The sequence below is a fragment of the Carettochelys insculpta genome, chromosome 13, assembly GCF_033958435.1.
Source record: "Carettochelys insculpta isolate YL-2023 chromosome 13, ASM3395843v1, whole genome shotgun sequence".
Classification (NCBI taxonomy): Eukaryota; Metazoa; Chordata; order Testudines; family Carettochelyidae; genus Carettochelys; species Carettochelys insculpta.
The window spans coordinates 23,657,498-23,680,151 of NC_134149.1; the positions used below are offsets into that span (position 1 = coordinate 23,657,498).

At 44.3% G+C, this 22,654-nt stretch overlaps 1 protein-coding gene across 1 annotated transcript in view; it reads left to right on the forward strand.

Annotated features, from left to right (window-relative positions):
* Positions 1 to 223: 223 nt before the first annotated feature.
* Positions 224 to 22,654, forward strand: part of MSN (moesin) — a 68,930-nt gene continuing 46,499 nt past the window's right edge. Inside the window, exon 1 of the mRNA XM_075008209.1 lies at positions 224 to 364. Within this exon, the coding sequence (XP_074864310.1) occupies positions 353 to 364 (12 nt within the window). The 5' untranslated portion in view covers positions 224 to 352. The remainder of the gene's footprint in view (positions 365 to 22,654) is intronic.

Here is a 22,654-nt window from a genome sequence, read left to right on the forward strand (position 1 = left end):
ATGTGCAGGGTGATGGGGGCGGAGGGTCCGGGGCAAGGAGACGGCTGGGGCCGGGCAGGGGAGAGGCAGGGGAACGGGACGGGGGGTGGGGGGCTGCCGCGGTTCATGGAGGGCTTTGGAGCGCGGGGAGCACGCGGCTGGGTAGGGGCCGGGCCCCGGCAGCGGCAGCCGCAGGGGCGGGGGCTCGGCAGCTCCAGCCCCGAATAAAGGCGGGCGACTGGGCCGCAGCGTCGGGGTGGGGTTTGCGTCGCGGGCGCGGCAGACGAGTCCCGTTAGCAGGAAGCGCGGAGCCCGCAGCCCGAACGCCCAGCCCAGCCCAGCGCAGCGCACCGCAGCCCAGGCCGCCGGGAAGATGCCGAAGACGGTGGGTGCCGCGGGCGCCGAGCCGGGGCGGCCGCTCCCGGGGCAGCCCTTCCCCTTTCCCGGCTGGGCTCGGGGGGCGCTGGGGTGGGGCGTGTGAGCGGAGGGCGAGACCGGGGGAGGGCGGCCCCGGCGCACTCAGCATTCCCCTTGTCGGGGCAGCGGGGGTGTCGCCAGCGCCGGCCGGTGTCCGCTGTACAGGGTCCGGGGATCGGCGGCGCTGCCGGTGGGGAGGTTGTGGGGGGCGGGGCGCTGCTGGTGGGGATATGGGGTGGCAGTGGGGGATGGGGGGATGGCGGCGCTGCCGGTGGGGAGGTTGTGGGGGGCGGGGCGCTGCTGCTGGGGGTATTGGGGGGCCCTGCAGGTGGGGGGACTGTTCTGGTAGAAATTCCCCCCCCACCCCCTCCTGGCGCCTTGGGGGGGAGGCCAGGTGCCCGATGCGCGCTCTGCTGCTCGGGTGGGTGGGGGGCGGAGACCCGCCGCGCCCCACATCTCGCAGCCGGGGCTGCTGCCCCACCCCGCCCCTGTAGTCCGGCTGCTGAGCTCCCAGCCTCGTGGCGCGGGGGGGGAGGGCTGCAACGTGGGTAGGGCAGCCATGGTGGGTGGGGGCGGTGCGGCTCCTTGGCTGACTAACCCGCCAAACGCGACGAGAGCCGGGCTGGCTGCAGGCGTTGTGGGGAGGAGGAGGAAATGCCCCCGCCCCGTTCCTTTCGTGCCCGGTTTACCAGCATAGCCGCGGGAGGGGGCGAACAGGGCTGGTGCAATGGAGCTGACGGGGGAGTGACTCTGAAGTGCTGGGCTTGTGGGGCCACTTACCATTGGAGGAGCTGCTCCCTGACGGGGCCGTCTGTGAGCGTGGGGTTAGGGGGTGGAAATGAGCCCTGTGAAACTTGCTGCTGGCTGCTCTTGGTGGGGGTAGCTGGCTGATTAATTGCACAGTTGTGCAATTCTCATCCTGAAATTACCCGCCAGTAGTCAGTCTTGTAGCAATGTCTTGCTGAAGCATGCTGTTTTCTAAACAGGGAGAAGTCCTGTGGCACTTTATAGGCTAACGGATCTTTTTGGAGCATAAGTATTTTGTGGGCAAAGACCCATGCTGCAAAAAACAATCCATTAGCCTATAAGGTGCCCCAGGACGACTTGTTGCTCTTGTGGATAGAGACCGACAGGGCTACCCCTCTGATATGATTGTTTTTTCCCCCCTATCCATCTCCCACCACAGACCAAGCCTTGTATGGCTTATACAAGTTTACAGGCCTTCCCATAGTTCAGGAGTGTTATTTCTGTAGTTTCTATATACACAACATACTGATGTTTTGTTTATTAAAAAATCATAAAGTATGGGGACCAAAAAATCCATACAGGATGTGGACTCTGGACTGCCAGTATGGCTACATTTCACCGATGAGGAACATGGAGGTTGGTGTCCTTATAACTCATAATTAAAATCTCTGTTTGACTGAGTTGCTAGGGAGTCTTGTCTCAACTTGATTCAAAAGTATTTCTTGGCTGGAGAGAACAGAGTACTTGAGAAAGTTTAGTCAAGTCTGTGCTTGACTTTTTTTTTTGGGGGGTAGGGGACTGTGATTGGCGTTTTGTGATGAATAAGAGAAGTGTGTTTTATTTCTCTTGCTTGAACTCACAACTTTCTCCATTTATTGGAAAATGGAAGGATCAAACTTGAGTGAGTTCCCTGTAGCTTTTTAAAAAAAGATAGTTTTTGTTTAATGTAGTTTGTAGACTTCATTTTTTTAACACAAAAACATGCAAGTACTTGTTTCTAATCAAACTACCTTTGACTTTTGAAGATATGATTTGAGTTTAAGTACTCTTATCATACACTAGGGGCTTTACCAAATTCACAGCTGTCAAAGATGTCGCACATCACGATTTGGTTTACCACTGTAAAAATCTTGTCTTCTGTGAACTTTTGCTCTACACTACCCAGGTTTTATTGGGGACACCAATGAGTCTCAACTTGGGGATTCTGTCCCAAAAGAGTTGCAGGGGACTTGCAAGATGTGTGTGTGCATGTGCGTGCAGGGGGGCCATGGTGGGAACATGGCATTACTGCACTTTTGCACTGCTACCTTCAGAGCAGCCAGAGTGGCAGCAGCTGACTGAGGGCTCAGTTCTGTAGGCCTCAGCACACAAGTAAGGAAGACAAAGCCATACCATGCCATCTTTACTTCTGCACTGCTGCTGGCAGTTCTGCCTTCAGAGCCTGGCCAGCAGCTGCTGCTCTCTAGATGGCCAGCTCTGAAGATAGTTCTGTTGCCGGCTTCAGTTCAGAAGAAAAGGTGACAATACCACAACCCCCCAACAGTAAACTGCCCTCCAACTTTGTTTTGTTTCAAGACCCTGACAGTGAGAATGGTGGAAATGTTGTGATTCCAGCTACTTAAATCTGAAATTTCGTAAAATCCTGTAACTGTAAAATTGACAAAAATGGACCATGAATTTGGTAGGGCCCTATTTGTACTTCAGAAGTTCTTGGCTTGGCAAGGTTCAACTGCAAACAAGCTGTATCCAGATTTGTGTCATATTGTAATAAAGGGCCAGTTGCAATTTCAGAATCTCTCACATGCCCTGCAGTGAGTTCATGTGTTCTGTTGCATTTCTCTTTGCCTAGGGCTTGGTTCTGTTTTCAGTGCGGGTCACACACACTTACAGAAATGCAAACGCTTCATTGTAGTACTTCATAGCTTGTAACTTCAACACTGAAGCAGATTTAGAAGCTGGCTGTTTAAGTGCAAAACTGTGGGCCATTGGAATTAAATACTAGCCATCTTCCTGCCTGTTTCCTGGTTTTATCTTTTTTTCTAATTGCAGACCTAAAATGAAATAACAGTTAAGCCTGTGCTCCAGGAAAATTTATAGTTCTAACACTTTGAGCTGTGACTCACAGGAAATGTAGGCAAATCTATGTTACCATTTTTCTAGCTCAGAGTAGCGTACTGTACTGTAGTTATTAATATTTTATGAACAAAATGGCTGAAATTCAAAGTTAAAGTTATTCTTCCTTCAAATCATGGTCAAATATGGGTAAAAACCACCTTTATAGCTGTAATTGTATTATGAATCCCATCACAAAAATAAATTCTTGTGGAGGAGCCAGTTCAAGGAAATGTTCCAATCAGCATTGCTGGTTGGGCAAGGTGGGGAAAAGTTTGCATCTCACTCAACACTTTAACACTTTTCTATGCATGAATGAAAAATGTTAAGGGGAACATTGCATTTCATGTGCACCACCAATAGAAACACATGCCTCTGGTTGTGGGTGCTCTACTTATCAGCTGGTGGCATTTGAATCTTTTCCTCAGTGCCTGCCCAAATGCTCAGCTTACAGAGGACCCTGAGAAGAGATAAGGCAGGTCTTTGTCCATGCAGGCTTGCGCTCCAAATTATCTGCTAGTCTATAAGGTGCCACAGGACTTGTTGCTCTCAGAGACAGACTAAAGTGGCTACCTCCCTGATACTGAGAAGAGAGGATTTCACCAGAGTCTTAATCAGCAAAACATGCTGATGTGGTCACTGATTTAGCCTGGCTGGTAGATGCTTAGAACAAAAAGATGGCAATGCTTAAGGTTTAACAATGCCAGGTAGAAATCACTCTTTGTTCAGTCATTCCATCACTTTTCAGAATTGGCCAACTAGCATTAAAGTTTGGTGCACAGCTACAAGGCAGGAAAGCTCCACTGTGTTAACCCTTGAACCATTACTGCCTGCGACCTTTGAGATGTACATGGACTGTCTTTTGTGAAGCCATCAGCACATTTCTGATCCATGGAGGAAAATGGCTTCCAAGGGCTGGCCACAGTAAGATTTGTTGAGGGGGTAGGGGGGTATTATACAGGGTATGTACAAAGTACATTGTTGACTGATCCTGCCAGGCTCTTGGGGGGTGGGGGAGAGACACTCTGCATCAGGCTCCATTGCTGAAATTGCAAACTATCCTAAAGAGGTGTTCCTGCTGACTTGGTTTGGCTCTGGCTTGCCATTATTCGTTGTTCTGTGTGATACATGTAAGACTGAGCAATATTTTTTCCTTCCCACATATTAGAAGGAGATTGCTGACCTTTTAAAGAAGGCTTTTTTCCAAGTCATCTTAAGAACCAAAGTCTCTTCCTTTCTTTTGTCCTTAGAGCCTGACTTATTGGCCAAGAGTGGGAGTGGATCTCTTTGGGACTGGCTAGTGCTCCTGTCTTTCACTCAGTTTCATGCTTGGTAGAGCTGAACACTATGCTTTGTTCTGGATCCTAACTGATGTGAGTGAGCTGTCATAGTGAAAGTTAGTTCAAAACTTCCCTTAATTTTTTTATTTAAAAACAAACATGAAAAAGGCTTACCTGTAGGGTAAGCTTTGCTCCATAGAGCTCATTTTGCCCACGTGTAGGTATAGCTGTTTCTACTTAATGGGGATATCAAAAGTTAGCTTTACGGTCATTGACCTTAGCTTGTAAATGTAAAATAGACAGGCTGATTACTTTTGAGTAGATTACAAGGTCCAGGCCATCACACAAAAGCATCAGTCCCACAAAATATTTACCTCTGTATATTTGAGTCTTACACTTACAGTTGGACCACTTAAAACTTTTTTTTTTCTCATGACTTTTGTAAATCATTCCATAACCTCATTGACACCATAGAAATGGGATTAGTCAGAACTGGCTTTTTGAATAGGGAAAGCTTTTTATTTTTTTTGTAGGCCCAGTCAATTTCTAAATAAGGCTTGGGACTGTGCTCCTTTACTTTTTCCTGTTAGTAGCACCTAAATGGAATCTAGACTGTGTCTACACTAGCCCAGAACTTCAAAATGGCCATGCCATTTTGAAGTTTACTAATGAAACGCTGAAATACATATTCAGTGTCTCATTAGAATGCTGGCAGCTGCAGCACTTCAAAATTGACACTGCTGGTGTCCTTTCAAAAAGGAGCCCCGTCTGGACAAGCCATGTCAAAATCCCCTTATTCCTATCTGCTGTTAGGGGATTTCAAAGTTGCTGGGGTCCTTTCGAAAGGACCCCAGTCTGGCTGAGCCATGTGGCGATGAGCTGCGTCAATTTTGAAGTGCTGCAGCTGATGGCATTCTAATGAGGTGCTGAATATGGCCATTTTGAAGTTTTGGGCTAGTGTAGACAAGGCCCTAGAAAACTAGCCTTTTAGTTTTTCTCTACCTCAAACTGTCCTTGCAAAAAAAGCTAATTGGTGAAATATGGAAGGCTTCATTAAAGAAAATGGGGGAAGACAATTTCACCACTCTACCAATTTGTCAATTTAAGCTTGTTTCTCTCCCCACTTTCTTTGAAGAAGTTCATGTTGTGGGCTTTGGCTCACTCTTCTGTATTCCCTGTAATCCATTTAAGCAAAACTGCTGTTTACAGGCCTTATGATGGCTTCTGTTCCTCCTTTGTTTTAAAGTGGTGGGTCTTGACTTTGTCATTCTTAAATATCCTTGTGCTTGTCCTTTCCTTGCTCTTCTCCTATATTGTGTATACTTTTTGCTACCTTTCTCCTTTCCAAACAATACTAAGTTTCTCTAATGGTCTTTGAATCACTGAATTTTCTTGCTCTGGAATGATGGGTTCAAATCTTAATGATACAGTAACTGTACACAGTGTTACAAATGCTCTGACTCTTTATACAGTTCAGAGAACTTACCCTGGCATGACTTAGAGGGTCAAGTGAGAGGCATCAGTATGAAATGCAACTGAAGAAACAAATATTCTGAGCTTCCTGAGATCAGGGTTAAAATCCTGATGTTTTGTCAAGTGACATCCAGTGCATCTGGAATATTTTGTCTTCTGTTTTAACACTATTTTGTTCTGTATGAGTTTATATGCTGAGGTTCCTCTTCTATAGTAGGGTTTGGAATCTTGTCTAACTTTGGAAAGTGTTGTCTAAGCATTGATCTAGCATGGCTCTATGAATAACTAGCTAGTTATGCAAAGTGAAGGTACAGTCTGTTAGCCTGCAGAGAGGAGAAACATCTGATTAATGCAGCCTTTTTCATTTTAGGCCCTGAGTGCGCTGCCACCCAAAGAATTGCTTTTTCAGGAATATCTGTTGGGTTGCTTGAGGCATCTGGGAATTTCAAATGGTTTGCAGTATTTGTACTTGAAATTAGATGTAGCTAGTCATCAGCTAATACAAAGTATTTTCTGGGTATGGTACCATACCAGCACACAGCTGACTTCTTTTGGAACAGTGAAACTCCTGTGACTGTTTTCTGGCTTAATGAAAATGCTTTTCACCCTTTGTCTGATTGCATCTATTCCAGCAAAATTGGGAGCACCAACTATCTAGAAATAGTGGTGTGTTAAGAAATCAGTGGTTTTTTTGTTTAATTTTAAATGGGGATAAAAGCAAGCACTGATTAGTATCTCAATTTATTATGCCAAAACCTTTTTAATACTTTTTTTTGGCCTGTCAAAAATTGGAAGCCATGTGCTGAAATAACAGAAGGGCTCATTACTCTGCAAACCAGCAATCTGCAATGTTAATCACTCTGGGACAGCAGTTAGTGATTTCTGGATGCTGTAGAACATCTGTGTTTTCCACTGCTTTGTGACTGTAAAGTGCAGTTAGGCACAGTGGGGTGAGATGAATGGCAAACAGTATTAACTGATGTTTTCTTTACTCTGGGACTAGTAATACACAGGGGTTACAAAATACCATTGATAGTAGAATAATATTTTCTTGTTTTGAAAATATCAGGTGCATTTCTTCACACAAAGCCAGTAGTGGCAGGGTGAGCTTCCTTTGCATGCAGGAAGAGTGAGTGTTTGTCTCTGCATTGATTGGTCTGTCTGGTTATGGGAGTAGGAATTGAGTCATTCAGTCAAATTCTTAGTTGAGGCGAACAAGAGGGACTACTTATCAATGCCTCTTTAATAGTGGGCTAGCTTCATAAAGGTTAAATGACCTGGGGGGGGTGGGATAATCTTTTTAGAACCTCTTTGGTGGGGTAGGGTTGGGGGTTAGAGAAGTGGAGTGCTAGGAACATTCTTCTAAATCTGCAAAAGTTTGACACTGAATAAATTTGGTTCTTGATTTTGGTAAATCTAATCTTCCAAATCACCAAACCAATTAAAGTTGCATTTCATTGTCTAACAAAACAACATGATGTCCTTGTGCCATCTAAAAAAGGGGTTGCCTTTCAGAAGGCAGGGTAAGTGGCTGGAGATGTCATACAGAGAATGTCAGTGGTGGAGCAGAATTTCAGATCTGACTATCGTAGAAAATGATGAAAATTTATCACTAACCTCTGACTTGCTTCACTTCTTGGGCATGTGTCCACCTGGCAAATTACCATTATAAATGATCCCCCTTCACCTCCATAGATGTGGAGGGGGAAAACTGAATGGCTAGAGCCCAAACTTTTCTTTTTTTCCTCCCTCTCTTCTGGACTTTGACTACCACAGAGACTATTGTAGGTTCTTTAAGAATATGATGAATGGCTGGATCTCTGATGCCTACTTAAAAAGAGAGCATGGCTTTGCTTTCTCAGCTTCTATTCATGCCATAATCCTGTGGAGAAACAGAACACTTGCTTCCCCTGGGTTGCTACTCAGCACCTTTTTCAACCTCTTCTCCTCCTCCTCCCCACCCCCAAAGTGTTTTTTCCCAATTGAATTGCCTGCAGTTCGTTCCTTGGAGCAGCAGAGGCTGAAGTACTTTCTCTGTGTTCACTCTTGCCTTTTGTGTGTTGGATTAATCTCCTCCAAAGGTGAAGACCATCCTCTGTTTTTAAATAAATGAAATACCCTGTTTTAAGATGCACAGTGACTTAATATGAGCTGCTTCTTGTCAGGAAATGGCACAGCTGCCTCAAGAGGAAGCGCTCTGTTTCAGATGTCTCGCATAATGTTTGGTGTGAAGCAAAATCTTGCCATGCAGCTCTGCAGAGCTCTTAGCTGTGTGCAACCAGCAGGAAGTACAGCGAGTTAGCAAAAACTTTCTAGTGTGAAGAGCTCTTTATTAGCCTATTGACACTCTTAAAGCTGCTTTTTCATCATGAGCTGCTATGATCAGTATCTCCAACAGACTGACATTTCTTTGCTGTAAGACTTGAGGGCTGAGAGGTGTCTTCTGGCTCCACTCCAGCTTCTGAAGGAAACTGGTGACTAAAGGCTTCCTCTGAGTGACGTCATCTCCTGGACCCTTTCCTGGCTTGATACCACTCAAACAGCCTTATTTGGCTGACTTTTTTTTCTGTGCACCAAGAAGGCCTCCCTGATCATCAAGCTATTTTTGCACAATAAAGCTGCTGTTACCAGAGTTTAATCATAACTCTGATGGCTGCGAGGCCAGCTTGGAGGGAGGCTTCAGGATTCTCTCAGCCCTGTGGATGTCTCCACAAAAACTAGACACCCGTGGCTGGTCTGTGCCAATTTATTTGAGCTCGGTCTGTCTGTCTCCTGTGCAGACTTCCAGTCATAGGCTGGGGCACTGGGTCTGCCTTGTGGGGTCCTAGTGCCTGGACTACAGCATGAGCCCAGAGGTCTACATAGCAGTGGAATAGCCCAAGATGACTGACACGCACAGGCCAGACATGGGTGTCTGGTTGCTCTGGAGACCTTGTAACCTCAGGCTCTTCTCCCACCTCCCAAGAAGCATCCCTTCATATGCTTGCTTTGGAAACCCTTTAGGGAGCCTGTGTAACAGTGTTAGCTACAGAAATGCCTCTTACTGGATTAATTCATGCCAGATTTAGCGGTTTGGCTTTCCTAAGAGATGTATTTAAACAGCAGAAGACCTGTGGGTTACATCCACTAAATGCCCTATTAGTGGCTTATATTTTTACAGTGATCTTAAACTTCAGGCTGCTTTTAGAAGTAAAAGTCTGATGGCTGTGTGGTTTTTTCATTGTGAAATATTTCACAAAAGCACTTCTGTGGCTTACACCTTATTGAAAACTGACTTCAACTGTGGCATTGCTAAATGGTCTGGGTGTATATACCCACCCTTCTGACTCAAAAGGCTGAAGCTGATTCTCTTGCTGTAATGCTTTAATATATCTTCCAACTCCACTGCCAAATATTTGTAGAAAATAGGTCATTGGCAGGCTGGTGATAAAACCATCGCTCTAGCGAGAAGAGGAGTCAGCTGCAACTGTTCTGAATTTTATCCACTGAAATTAAGCAAGGTTGTTTTTTTTTCCCCCCCCCCCCCCCCCCAAGCTTTGAAAGCCCTTTTCTCTCCCCCGTCCCCAGCTGTTTAACTGTAACATCTTGGGAGTGTGAACATTTTTTTACTGCCCAGACATGGATTAATTCAGTCTGCGTTCACCCTTCTAGGAGATTACAAGGCGTTTTGATTTAAAACCCCTACCTCATTTTACAAGGCATTTCCTCAAATTTACAAGGACCGACTTCAATTTTGTGCGCCTCAGTGGGATGCGGACGCCCTGCAGCGGGGGAGAGGCTGCAACGGCTGCCCGGTGTGTCTCTCCGCAGCACCTGGCAGCGGTTTCCCAGAGCCCCCGGCCCAGCCTTTACCTGTGGCTGGTCTGGGTCTCTGCCTCAGCTCTGCAGCAGCGACGTGTCATGGCCCAGCTGGCAGCCGTGGGCTCCCAGGTGCTCCCGCGAGACGTGGCTGCTGGGCGCGCAGCCCATCCGAGCCCTGCCCCTGCTGCTCGCTCCCTGGGTGACGAGGGGGCCGCCGCTGCCTACCCTGCACAGCTGTGCATTGGGTGTCGCTTGCCGCCTGTGGTGCTCCTTTGCATTTAGCACCTCAGCTGCTGCTGGCGGGGCCTCTCTGCCGCGCAGCCCTGTGCCTGTCTAGCTCCCCACATGGTCAGCCCCTGACACCGCCCCATCCCCACTTAACCTAAGCTGCGCTCAGGCCAAGCTGCCTCCCTGTGCCCTGCCTGCTCCCTTGTATCGGCCCCGCCTCTGCAGTTGTGGGCAGTTACCCAGCTTTGTGCCCCTCCCAGGCGCTCTTCAATATGTCTGTTTACCTGCAGAGATAGGAGAACAGAAATTGTAGAGTAATTAATGGAGGGGAAAATGCCCTGTTAGATTGTGTTATGGTAGCTAATGTTAACTATTGAAGTAATTATGCCCATTTTAATGGGACTTGGTGGTGTTTTAGCATAAATGGGTGTAAATTTTGGGGCTCAGGAATGCACAAAATTTTTCCCATTGAAATTAATGGTAATTACATTTTTGACTTACAAGAATTTTGCCCTAAGAGGAGTCTTTCAGGAATGAATTACCCTTGTGAGGCGGGGGAAGACTGTATGTGCAAATTTGAGTCATCAGGGCCATCCTGGTTTGGTTTTTTAAATTTGGCGGTACAAGCTAGCTAACTACCAGTAGTTTGGATCTTTTGAGGGCCATGGGATGACTCCTTCAGGTATCTGGATTTAAATTGGTGCAGCACCCAAAGTTGTACTAGTTGCTGTACAAATCTGTTACAAAACTGTCACTATCTGAGGACCAGTGTAGAGTGTGGGAAAGTAGAATGAATGCATACTCTTCGGGGGCAGGGGGTGGACAGCAGTATCTAGCAGAAGAAACAGCAGCTAGTGATTAGTAGCTTCAACAGAGGAATTTGAATGAAGCTTGTAGTTGTGTAGATCAGTTCAGAGAGCTGTGGGAAAGAGCATGGAGACTCTTGGGCAGGGTGGAAGAGGAGGAATGAGGCATCCAAGCTTACCTTGCTGGACAGGGACAATGATCTAAGACCTGGGTTTAACATCAGTACTGTGGTATCGTCATGGGAATTCAGAGACTGGGCTACAAATTTTGGTAAATGACACAGACCTCTTGCCTATCACTGCCATTTAGTAAGCAAACATTCAGAATTCTGTATTGTAAGCTCCATGAATGCTATAATGACCTTCCTCGAGCACAGTTCAGAGCAAAACTTGATTATTTCCTGAAGCTATGAGACATGTCTCTGAAAATCACTTACCCAGGCTCTCTCCTCTCCTCCTGCTTGCTTTACCATGGTGAACCACTACCGCCTTTCCTCTGGATAGGAAGGTTTAGTTAACTTGAGGAAACGATTCCACATAGGAAATAATCTAAGCATGAGTGTATTCTGATAATTTATGTAGTATTTTTGTAAACGATTTGTGGTTTCATGTGGCATGATATAACAAAGCTTGAAAAAATGAGCCTGGTGTAACTTTTTTGTTTGCATCAAGGATAAATTTGACCCTTTAATTCAATTGTTCTCAGTTTCTGCTATATAGACAATGTAGCAGTATAGAATCATAGAACAATAGAACTGGAAGGGACCTTAAGAGACCTTACAGCAGCACCAAGCAGGTCTAGATTGGGGTGAGCAGACTTTATGTGGCTTCACTTTTCATCCCTGCAATGAGCAGCTCCCTCTTGACTCCCCGCCATCTAATGTAATCCAAACCAGTGGAAATCTTGGTTCTATGTTCGTGTTTAAAACAAGTTGATTGGGGGGGTATATAATATACTATGAAAACAGTAATATGTCTTGACATTTGAGACCCCCAGCTGATCATGCTGTGCCCCCACCCTCTTAGGAAATATGACGTTCCTCACTTTGCTTACACCAGTCTAGACCCTCCCCAGTAGATGTCTGTCTAACCTGTTCTTATATATCTCCCAGGGTTTACTGTATTAGACCCCCCCCCCCACAGACTTCACCCTTGGCCAGGTTTTAACTGCCCTCCAACAGCCACAAAGCTCCAGCCTTAGACCGCCCCGCCCCCCCCCCCCCAGCAGCCGCAAACTTCCCCAGTTTTAGACCCCCCTGCCCCATCCCTCAACAGCCCCAGCCTTAGACACTCCCCCCTGCCCCCGCTCTGAGCAATTAACTCAAATGTTAAGGTTTCAGCACCTAGGCATAAGGTAATTGCTATCTAGTGATTGAGACAGCTGCCATCTCTAGTAGTTATTGCTATTGATACTGCCTGAGGCAGCAGTATTAAGAAAATGCACGACTTCTTTAACAGCCACATACAGTTGGGAACTGCCCAGCTAGTGACCTTTAACAAATCTAATGGGACCCATGTTTGGGTCCTGACCCACAGGTTGGGAATCCCTGCTCTATATACATACAGTACATCTTGTTTCTGGTGCCAGAGTATTCAAATACCTCAGAAAAGTAGCTAAACTCAACTGGTTTATGTCAAGTTACAAGCCTGTGGAACGAACTGGAGACTCTTACATGTATTTTAATGGGAAATTAGTGTTGCTCCTATGAGTTTTCGCCTATGAGCAGAAATTGGTTCCCCAATTTCTGCTCATATAGTGAGGGATGAGTGTATGTATGTTTTTGGGTCTGTATGTAGCAGGCTGCAAAATGGAAGCTGAAAGAATTCCCAAAGTATTTCCCCACCCCATCAGCTACTAAATCTTGACAGATTTTTTTTTTTTCCTACATGTAGTAGCTTATGTGCTGAATCAGCCTTTTGATGGGTATACTTGCACCACAGACAAATTATTCTACTTTAATATTCTTTTTCATACGGGGAGGTGTGTGTGTGTGTGTGTGTGTGTGTGTGTGTGTAACTTTTTTCCCCTGAATGACAAAATGGTACTTTGGGAATATGGAGTCAGTTAAAGATGCTACAGTGAAACTAGACAAACTTTAGTGCTCTTCTGGAAAGTTCCTGCAGTTCTCCTTTCCACTTAATCAAAACTTCATCTGTATTCAGGATTATTTGACTACTTAGAGGTTCAGGAAAAATGCAGATCTATAAGCTCTTTAAGCAACTGTGGCCTATAAGGCAAGCACGCTCACTGTTTAACCTGGATGTGCTACTTTCTCGGAGGCAAGTACATCTGATAAACCTGTTATCACAGCTCTCATTTAAGATCTGCTTGCTCGTTTAGAGCTGCTGGTGAACACTTTCACGAAAACAAAATTGAAGCCATTGTCCAGACTATTACTAAATCCATCCTTTGGATTAACACTCAGTATTATGGAATGATTGGACACTTATTTAATTTTGCCATCAAAAACATGGTTACTAAATAAACAGTTCATCCACTTACCTACAAAGCAGACCCTTCAAGAATTAGGTTAAATAATCCAGTTTAACAAAATGGGTATTGTAACCTTCTCTGTTGGTATCAGATATTTCAGTAATCAAGATCAGATTAATGAACTATTGCAATAATCTGCAGCTAATGGAATTAATGAACTATTGCAATAATCTGCAGCTAATGGAAAAAAATTAAGTCTAGACAAATTAGTATCTAGTCAATTGTTGGAGTGTAAGGGTGGGGGAAAAATTTTTTTAGTCTCTTCTAAATGCTGGCAACTCTCAGTTGTGGAGGGCGATGATAGTACAAGACAGCCAAGTAGGATAAACCAACACAGCCCTCTTACTATTTTGCATTACAAAGTCTGCTGTTGGCTTTTAAGTTTCTGATAAATATTGTTTTGGTGGCTTTTCTATTAAAACTCTTCTATTTTTTGCTAGTTCTTACTTCCCACCTCCATGTTGCAGCTCTTTGAAGAGGCTTAATTGGGGTTTTTCCACAACAGAGGATGAATTTTTAGAGTTTAGGTTGCTAAAATTTTCTGGATGGCAACAGTAAGTTTCTAATGAAAATCCAGCAAGGAACACTGGCTATGCAGACAAGTGTTCGCTTAAAGAAAAATGGTGTGAAGCTTGCTATTTGCCAGCCAGCTGTTTGAGTTCACATACCCTTGCTACAGTACACCTACGGTGCCTGCTGTAACGCTTATAAGAAGTTGAAAACTGTGCACAAAATCTGTTCCCCTTTTCAAAGAGTTGTCTTCGACTACATGGATTTCCTTCCATGTAGGCAGCAGTGCCCAACCTAAGAAAACATTGAGTTTTGAAGTTGGTTTGGGCAGCACTGTGTAATGCAATGTTTCCAGATTGATTGGGTGAGACCAGGGAAGAATAATGGTGCACTTTAAAAGTCGTACCGCTTCTAGATGTGTTAAGTTTTTATATCAACCCTATAATTGGAACAAACTCACTTGAAGAGCTTTGTAGGACTGGTAAAATAATGGTGAAAGTAATGTTGTAATATAGTGGCCAAAAGCCACAAAATGGGTCTGCTTGTAGGGTAAAGATCACCTGGTCAGGGAGCAGAAGCTTCTGTTGTCAGGTGAGTGACCATTCTTAACAACAAATCAGTCATTCAAGTGGAGTTTGAAAACCTGGTGAAACTTACATAAACTGTGCAGAGAATAATAGGGATATAACTATTTGTAAGTAGTCTGGCTCAAAGTATGAACAGAAGGCTAATGTCACGGTGAATATTCATTTGTGATTATAACTTGATCTGCTTTGCTTCTTTTTATAGTAGAGAAGGTTTTGGCCTTTAAGACTGGTCTACAGAGGATGCCTTAAAGAACTGGCATCCCATTAAAATAGGAAAATTGTAGAAATCATATACACTGGCCTGTAAATATGATGACTTGAGGGTTCTGAAGACCTGCTTGTGGCAGTTGACTTGTGAACTATAAATCAAACAAGTATCCATTTAAGTGGAGCATACAGTCATGTGGCCAATATGCTGTATGAAGTACTGTCACTTTTGGATGTTTAACTTTTTAAAACCTCTCCTAAAAGCTAAAGCAATATGATTTTTAATGTGAGCTACTTGAACTATGAAGCATCCAGTTTTTCCACATTTTTAATACATAACTCTTGAAGTGGTGCGGCTTTGAAAGGCTTCATGGCATGTTTGGTTTATCACTTGGTGTGGTACCAGTTGCTGTGGTGTGTCTACAGTACACTGCAGTCACCCCAGGTAAGCAGCACAGAGGAACTTTCCCTGAAATAGGGAATGGAGTACCTTTTAATTTCAGTGTCTCTTAGGACTTAGAACTAATAGCTTTTGGCACTTCAGGGATCATCTTAACTACATCCTCAAATAAATCCCTCCAGAAATAATGCATTACTTTGCACACCTCCATAACCACCCAGAAGATCAGATTAGGATCTTTTGTACCCCTCTTAGGAAAAGGTTCCTCTTTCCTTTTGGTTTACCTATATGCTAATTACCTGTCCTGAGCTATAAGCACCTGTGCCAAATGTAAAAATGCCTTTCATCCCAAAACTGGAGAATAATCAGCCAAAGATGATTTGGAAATATTAACCATCTCCAGGCATTCCTCAAAACTATGCACCTTAAACAGGCAATGGTTGAGTTACCACTTCTTGAATATGGCAAATAGCTGACAGATGCTAAATCACTAACGGGGGGTAAACTTGATACAGTCCTTGAGTGTTTAAAGTTTTTTTCCTACTTCTCTAGGTTGTGGTGGCTTTTAAAATGTAATGTGTGTGGCCTTCTGGCTTGGTGTTTAGCCAGGCATAGCTTATCCTGTCTATAAAGACTCTATTTGTTCAAAGACAACCAGTAGCTGCTGGTCTCAGTGCTGTGGTGGTGGTATTGCTCCTACTGTGAAATGAGCTAAACTTGTTTTCTGAATGAGTTCTAAAAATTCCAGTGTGGTGGTCTTAAATTGAATTGTACAGCTATTACGTAGCTTCACCAGTTATGAGCATAAAGCCATTTAGCAAGTAGGTTAGACTTACAGATGGTGAGGTTTCTTGTTACTTAAGATCTGCATTTTGCTTCTGTAATTAAAAATAAGTATGAAGGTCAATCTTCATTCTGCCTTTCCTTTAGAAAAAAGGAAAGAACAGCAGGACCACTGTAAAGCCATAGCTTTTGCTAGAAGACTCTCAAAGAAAATGTGGGGCTGGACATACATGTACCCCTAAAATGACACTTGGGTTTGACTTAATGCCACTTTTATAGTGTTAGGCATTAGGTTTGACTACTGTTCAAGCACTTCTGTCCAAATGCCTTTCTTCCCCCCCCACCCCCCCAATTACTTGACAAGTGTAGGAACATGTTAAGTCACCCCCCCCCGCCCACCCCAAAAGTTCCTAATTTGATACCTGCATGAGTGACCTTTTTAAAAAGGTGTAATGAAATAGCTGCATAACTTGAGAATAGGGCTGTGGGGGGTGGGGTGGGGACAGGGTGAGACTCCGGGGGGGGGGGGGGGGGGGAGGGAGCATTGCTATGATAAGTAGCCTCTTCAAACAGGTTTAGTAGAGCATTACGTCGGTGATGTCTCCCATGTTTTTTGTTAGGACAACTGTTGATTTGGCCCTGTCAAGGGTTTGGAAAACCACCCATAGCTTAGGGTTAGAGTAATGTTTTAAAAACATAAATCCTTGGAACATTTTAATAATGAAGGGTGGGATGGGGGTGGGGGAGGGACTGTAGAAGACATTAATGTGTCTCAAACTCTGTATGTGGTGTAGTTCCCTCTACCTCCTCAAACTCAAGTGATTAACTTGCCTTGAAAATAGCCAGATACTGAGCAGGCTGCCTCTGCTGTTCAGGTCATGTCTAAACCTCGAACACAGCTGCAGTAGGGGCTGAACCTCTCTAATCCAACACTCTTTCATCTGGGAATACTCATAATCCAGCATGATTTTTGTTTGGCCAAACCCCTGATAAGCTCTCCCTTCTGCCTGTGTGCCCCCTGCCCCCACTAGTGGCAGTTGCTAGGAGCCTTGGTAGCCTAGGCCCAGGGAGGGATGGGGAGTGGTGGATGTAGCAGGTGCATCTTGGGTCCTTGCCCACATCCCAGTGGCAACCCCGCCTTAACAAGGGGAAGCAACATGAGTGGCTTGGGGTGGGAGGGGATCCTGTCAGCACCTGGAGCAGCCCAGCTGCCTGGAAGAGGAAACTGGGATAGTGCTCAGTGGTGGTGCTGGTTACTTGAGAGGACATTGTGATTGACTATTGGTTAAAAGAGCTTACTGTACTAAGCATATAGACCCATGGATAGCAAGCTTCAAGTGTTGCATGGACTTCCCCATGGTCTGTACTTCAAAGCACCAAGCTTGTGTTGCCTGTAGGAAAAAAATATGGGTGGTTCAGAAGTGAATAGTAGTCTGATTCGTATACTTCCCAAAGGAGATTCAGAAGCTCTCTTGTCTACAGTGACAAGTCAGATCTGAAGGGAGAAAAAGTAGCTTTGTGAATTGTTTTAAAAACTTTTGTCTTGGCTGTCCAATTCTAGTCTGCTTCATCAACTGGGCCTACCAGTGACAGGTAATCCTTCCCCACGCCCGTATCCCTTCTTTTAGCTCTGTAAAGCTTGCATTCTATTTTTCTACTCCATTTTCACTTGAAGTGGGTTTTACCCCCAAACTCATGATTTAACCTTTGGTGCTACAGGACTAACATTTAGTATGTCTATACTTTGGGTTGGACACACTGCAATCGATCTGCTGGAGTTAGATTTTATAGAGTCAGCGAAGACACGGCAAAACCAATCTTTCTTGGCTTGGCATTCAAACCTGGTACTTCACACTGCTGCTTGGAGCAAGCCCAAAGAGCCCTGATCTATGCCAGGGAACAAAGTCGATCCTGTTATGCAATTCTAGCCACACCATTAGTGTTGATAGAATCGATGTATCTAGGATTGACTCTGATCCCTAGTGTAGACCAGGCGTTGGAGATTGCTTGTTTGTGAAGCTGCAGAGTAACACATGTACACCTCTGAGCCTATCTTCCAGGAAACCACAAAAATCTTACAGCAGTCCTCAAATTTACAGCAACACTCTTTTTTTTTTTTTTTTTATTGTGGAGATTAACAGCTCTACACTGCACCCTCAATCTCCAATAGTACACACTTCAGGTTATCATAAATAGCTCTTGAGCCTTTAGGCTCTTGCCACAATTCAGAGAGCAGTTTGAAGGAGAGAGTATTTAAGTGTGCATTAGTTACAGAAACAGGATAAACAACTAAGTGACTGAAGTGATATCTGTTCCTTATGTGCTTGTTCTCTCTTTATAAGAGCAAATATTCCCTTTCTCATCTCAGCTTATGGTATAGCACAGTTTAAGACAACTGCTAGGAAGAAGTAAATATTCAGTCTTCTGTTTATATAAGACTGAGAGGCTAGTGTTTGAAAGAGTCTGGAGTGTGTCACTGGCAGATATTCCTTAATTGGAGAACTTCACTGAGATTCTGGTCGGTTGTAGCAGTTATGGGTGGGAATTTCCTGGGAGAACAGGAGTAGACTCTGAGTGAGTGGGCAAAGCATTAACAGATTTAGTGTAGAGAGCAACCCTGCACTGGCAGGGTTATGAATGTTGTCCTAACCCAGGGGTCGGCAGCTGGGTGGGGGTGGGGGGAAAGCTAGAAGAGCCACTCTTTTCCCCTCTCCCAATTTGGTGGAAAACGCAATAATTCAAGAGCCACAGTGTATATGAATAAGAAACCACCCTTAATAAATAACAAACCAGACCTTTTTATAACTTTTTTATTTTAAGAACAATTCACACACCAGTAATTTGTAATGATACATGTTTACTGAAGGAAGTTAACAAACTTCTTAGGTACATTATATCCTCACGCTTCGTGTGTGTGTGTGGCACTGTCTTCCTGACTCTCACTCCTGAACGTTCTCTCACTTGAAGGACTTTAGGGGGAGTTATCCAACATTGAGATCATATATTGTTTCATATTTTAGATATGAGCTGGTCAGGTGATCAAATAATCTGGAGGGTTTTTATTTTGTAAGTATAGCGTCTGGAGCCACAGGTCCTTAGAGCTGCATGTGGCAGGCCCCTGACCTTATCAATCTTTCACCATTTCTATTAAACTTAATAAAGCAAATAATCCTACTTATTTCATGTCAAACTTGTTTCCAAAAATAAAAATTTCTTAAATGTTACCAAATTTTCTTTCCTGCCCGCCCCCCAAGTCCTTGTACTTCTGCTTCTTGGGTACATGGTGGTGTTAAGAACCTTGCAACCCTGTGTACCTTAAGTTTCAAGTATTTTCAGTGTTTACTGTCCTCCAGCTTCCTGGTGACAGAAGACTCCCCACCAACACAAGCAATTCTTTGGACAGTGCTCAAGTCTGGTGTCCCCTCTAGGTTTTTTTTCACCTGTGTGCTGAATAAATCTTACGTGCAGATGTGTACCCTCCAGTAAACACATTACATCCTGCTGGCTGTAGGTGCTAGGAGAGCTCTGCTAACTAGCTGAGAAGCATTGGAATGTCTCCTGCATGGCTGCCTAAATCCTCAGCTTACAGGGAACGCTGCTCAAGTCATAACAGTTGACAATGGATTGCATTAAGCAGGAGTATTGTTCCAATATTCACATCCCTCTTCAGTTCTTTAATACTCCTATAGCCAGAAACATCCAAGGGATATTTTTATTACAGTTGGAAGCTTAGCTACTTGCTTTAAGGCTTTTCTGGTTTTGAACAATGACCAATCACCTATACTGGAGCATCAGTATAACCGCTCTCCCAGCCTTTCACCTGTCATTCAAAATCTGCATAATTGTAAGGTGGTGTACTGAGGACCAGCTTTTTTTTTTTTTTTTTTTTTTTTTTAATTTGGGGCAAGGGGAATAAAAAAGCCTTGTAAATTGGCATTTCATGCTTTAAGTGATCTGACCATCCAGATACTACTAAATGCTTACATTTTGCCCACTTTTGAAGACTGGGCCTTGCATGTACCGGGGGGAGGTATGAATACCTCTGAAGATGGAGTAACGGCCAATGTAGTAAGTTAAACAGTTTCTTACATGAACTTCAGAATCCCTTTCGAAAGCCCTATTTTTGAAAAGCGACTGGGAGCATAAGTATTGCACTGATGTAGTTACACCAGTATCGGTGTGGTGTGTGGGTGTGGTGTGGTGTGGTGTGTGTTTTTTTGTTTTTTTTTTTTTTAAAAAAAAAAAAAAAGCTGTACCTGTGAAGTTTACTCTGGTGACTACTAGAGTAGTCTACCAATGAAGCTTCATTCTTGCATTGCTGCAGTTGTCTACTTCTGGGGCTTGTGCCAGTTCACCTGCCTCCATGCAGTTATAATGGCGTAAATACTTGAAACGCTCCCTAAGAGGTGGGCAGGCCCTAAAATATCCAAGTAAAGGTTGTTGCAAATCTGTTTTAATGAACTACAAATTCTGGGGGGATTATTATACAAAGTGGAGTTAATGGGTCAGGTGGGAGACACAAACCTCTCATCATTAAAATAGTCTAATGGCATGTTTCTTGGAGCTTTAGTGAAATCTTGCCTTATGTGGAGCCATGCCCTCATAGGTTGGTTGATTGAATCACTCCCTCCGAATATGAGATCCAAAAGTTAGTGTTAACTATCTCTCTGGCCTAGTCTATACAAAATGGAGACCCTGACCATGTCGGTCTTACCTTCCAGAATTTGATTTGTGTGCATCTGGTAAATCGGCCTTCTAGGGTTAGCAGTTGACCCCTGTACTTGATGCTTTTGCATGGAATAAAGGAGGTTGATGGGAGAATATAGTGGCTAGACCTATACTAAAGAAATAAGTTGATTTCAGATAAGCAATTCTAGCTATGGTATTTGCATAGCTAGAATCAACATATCAGACTAGACTTACTTCCCTAGTATAGACTCAGCCTGTGCATCTTGCATTGTGGAGGTTAAGTAGCCACTGAAAAGCCCCAGGATGAAGTCCAACCTTAGGTGCAGTTGCTGATCAGGCAAACTTAGAGAGAGGCCTCCTAGACTGGGTAGGCTTACTCCCACAGTGAGTAAATGAGTTCACAGCCCCTACTGCATGCTGAGAAACTGCACAAGGACTTGGCGTGCCCCACCCAAGTGTTAGACTTCTGGTACTGGCAACTATCTCCAGTTTCTATGTTCAGCTATGAAGACAGCAAAATGAAACATATGTCAGACTGCCTCTGGTTGACAAAGATTTGAACCAGATAAATTCTCCCGAGTTTGTATAAACCACCTTTCATAATAAGCAAATTAGAGACCCTCTTCTATGCAAACGTGGCTTTTTGCTTTTCTCACAAAGTAGTCTTGGAATTCTAATACTAGAAAATCAGATTTTCCTCCACATTTCTTCCTCAACTTTGGAATTTTTTATGGTTTGATGCTCAAATTGACAATCCAGTGTGATAAAGCATATTATAGTTGGGTTCTGTACTACTCTAGTATCCAGACATACGTGCACTTAAGTCTTCAAAAGTCTATGAAACTGCCTTGCTCTTGATAGGCATGTGTTGATCTTTCCTATGAGCTGTTGCTAGTTTGTTGCAGTTTGGCTAGAGGCTCCCTGAGCAGTATGGGATTCTGAAATCTTAGTTCACTGCTGAAACCAGATTGAAATTCTAGTGATCTAGAAGGCTTGTTTTTGGAAATATCTCATCCTAGAGATGCAGAGGGTATAACGCACACCAGATCACAAAAACAAATAGGTCGACCTTAGGGAGGGGAAACAAAGTGTTTGTTTGAAAAGACTCATTAAATAGCCAAATAATGTTCAAAAATAGTTAGCCTCTTCAGAGGGCCTGAAGCAGCCACTTGCCTAGTGTTTACTTAACCCATTTTGTTGTCTTTGCAACTTGATGCAAATTTGTTACTCAGGTCCATCTTTGTGTAAGGGTGTACGTGAGGGAGTTGCTCTGTGTGGTGATGATGATGATGATGGCTCTTCAGGCACGCTTGCTTCCTTCCTGATTTGGGAGAACTGGGTCACAGGAATGGTAGCTCCCTCCCACCCCACCCCACCCCACTTCCAAAGCCAACAATCTAAATCTCCTCTAGGGTGTGTCTACACTTACCAGGAGAATGGGACTATTTCCTGGAGTTCAAATTCATAAGTCTTTTGCATGCTGGTAAACTGAGCTCTCCAGGGTCCACACTGGACCCCCCCCCCACTCCTGATCTCATGATGAGCAAAGGAGGTCAATGGAAGAAATGGTCCTGTCAACCCTAAGTGAGGATGGACCTTAGGGTTAACTACAGGTGTGTATTCTAGCTGTGCAATTGCCATAGGTAGACTAGTCTATCTGCAGTTGACTGTAGAGTCTAGTGTAGACCAAGCCTAAGAGGCAGTCTAAATGGTAGTGTCAGCAGAGATTACTATTGTGCATCTATGCTAGTCAGCAAGTAGTGTAAATGCTTTGCCAGCCACCCTTTTGCTCCCCTGTCTGGGAAAGGTAGAATCATGTCCCAAACAACACTGTTCACTTTCTTTCCCTGGCGATCCTAACTGCACTGGAAACCAAGATTCAAAACAGCACAATGTAACCAAAACACTTGGACTGCCTCACAAGGTCTTGCATAGCTGCTGCATCCAGGGTATTGGCTCTTCTTCCAGGGTTTCATAGGTAGTGCCTGTGTCCTGTCCAAAACTACCATCTCGTAGGTGCAAAGAGCCTCTTCCATTCCTAGGTCTGTTTTTAAAATGCAGGAAGCCTGCTATGTGACTTCACTTAAGCTGCGTCTTTGCTCCTTATCTGATGCCTTGAAGGGACAACTTTTCCTTTTTAA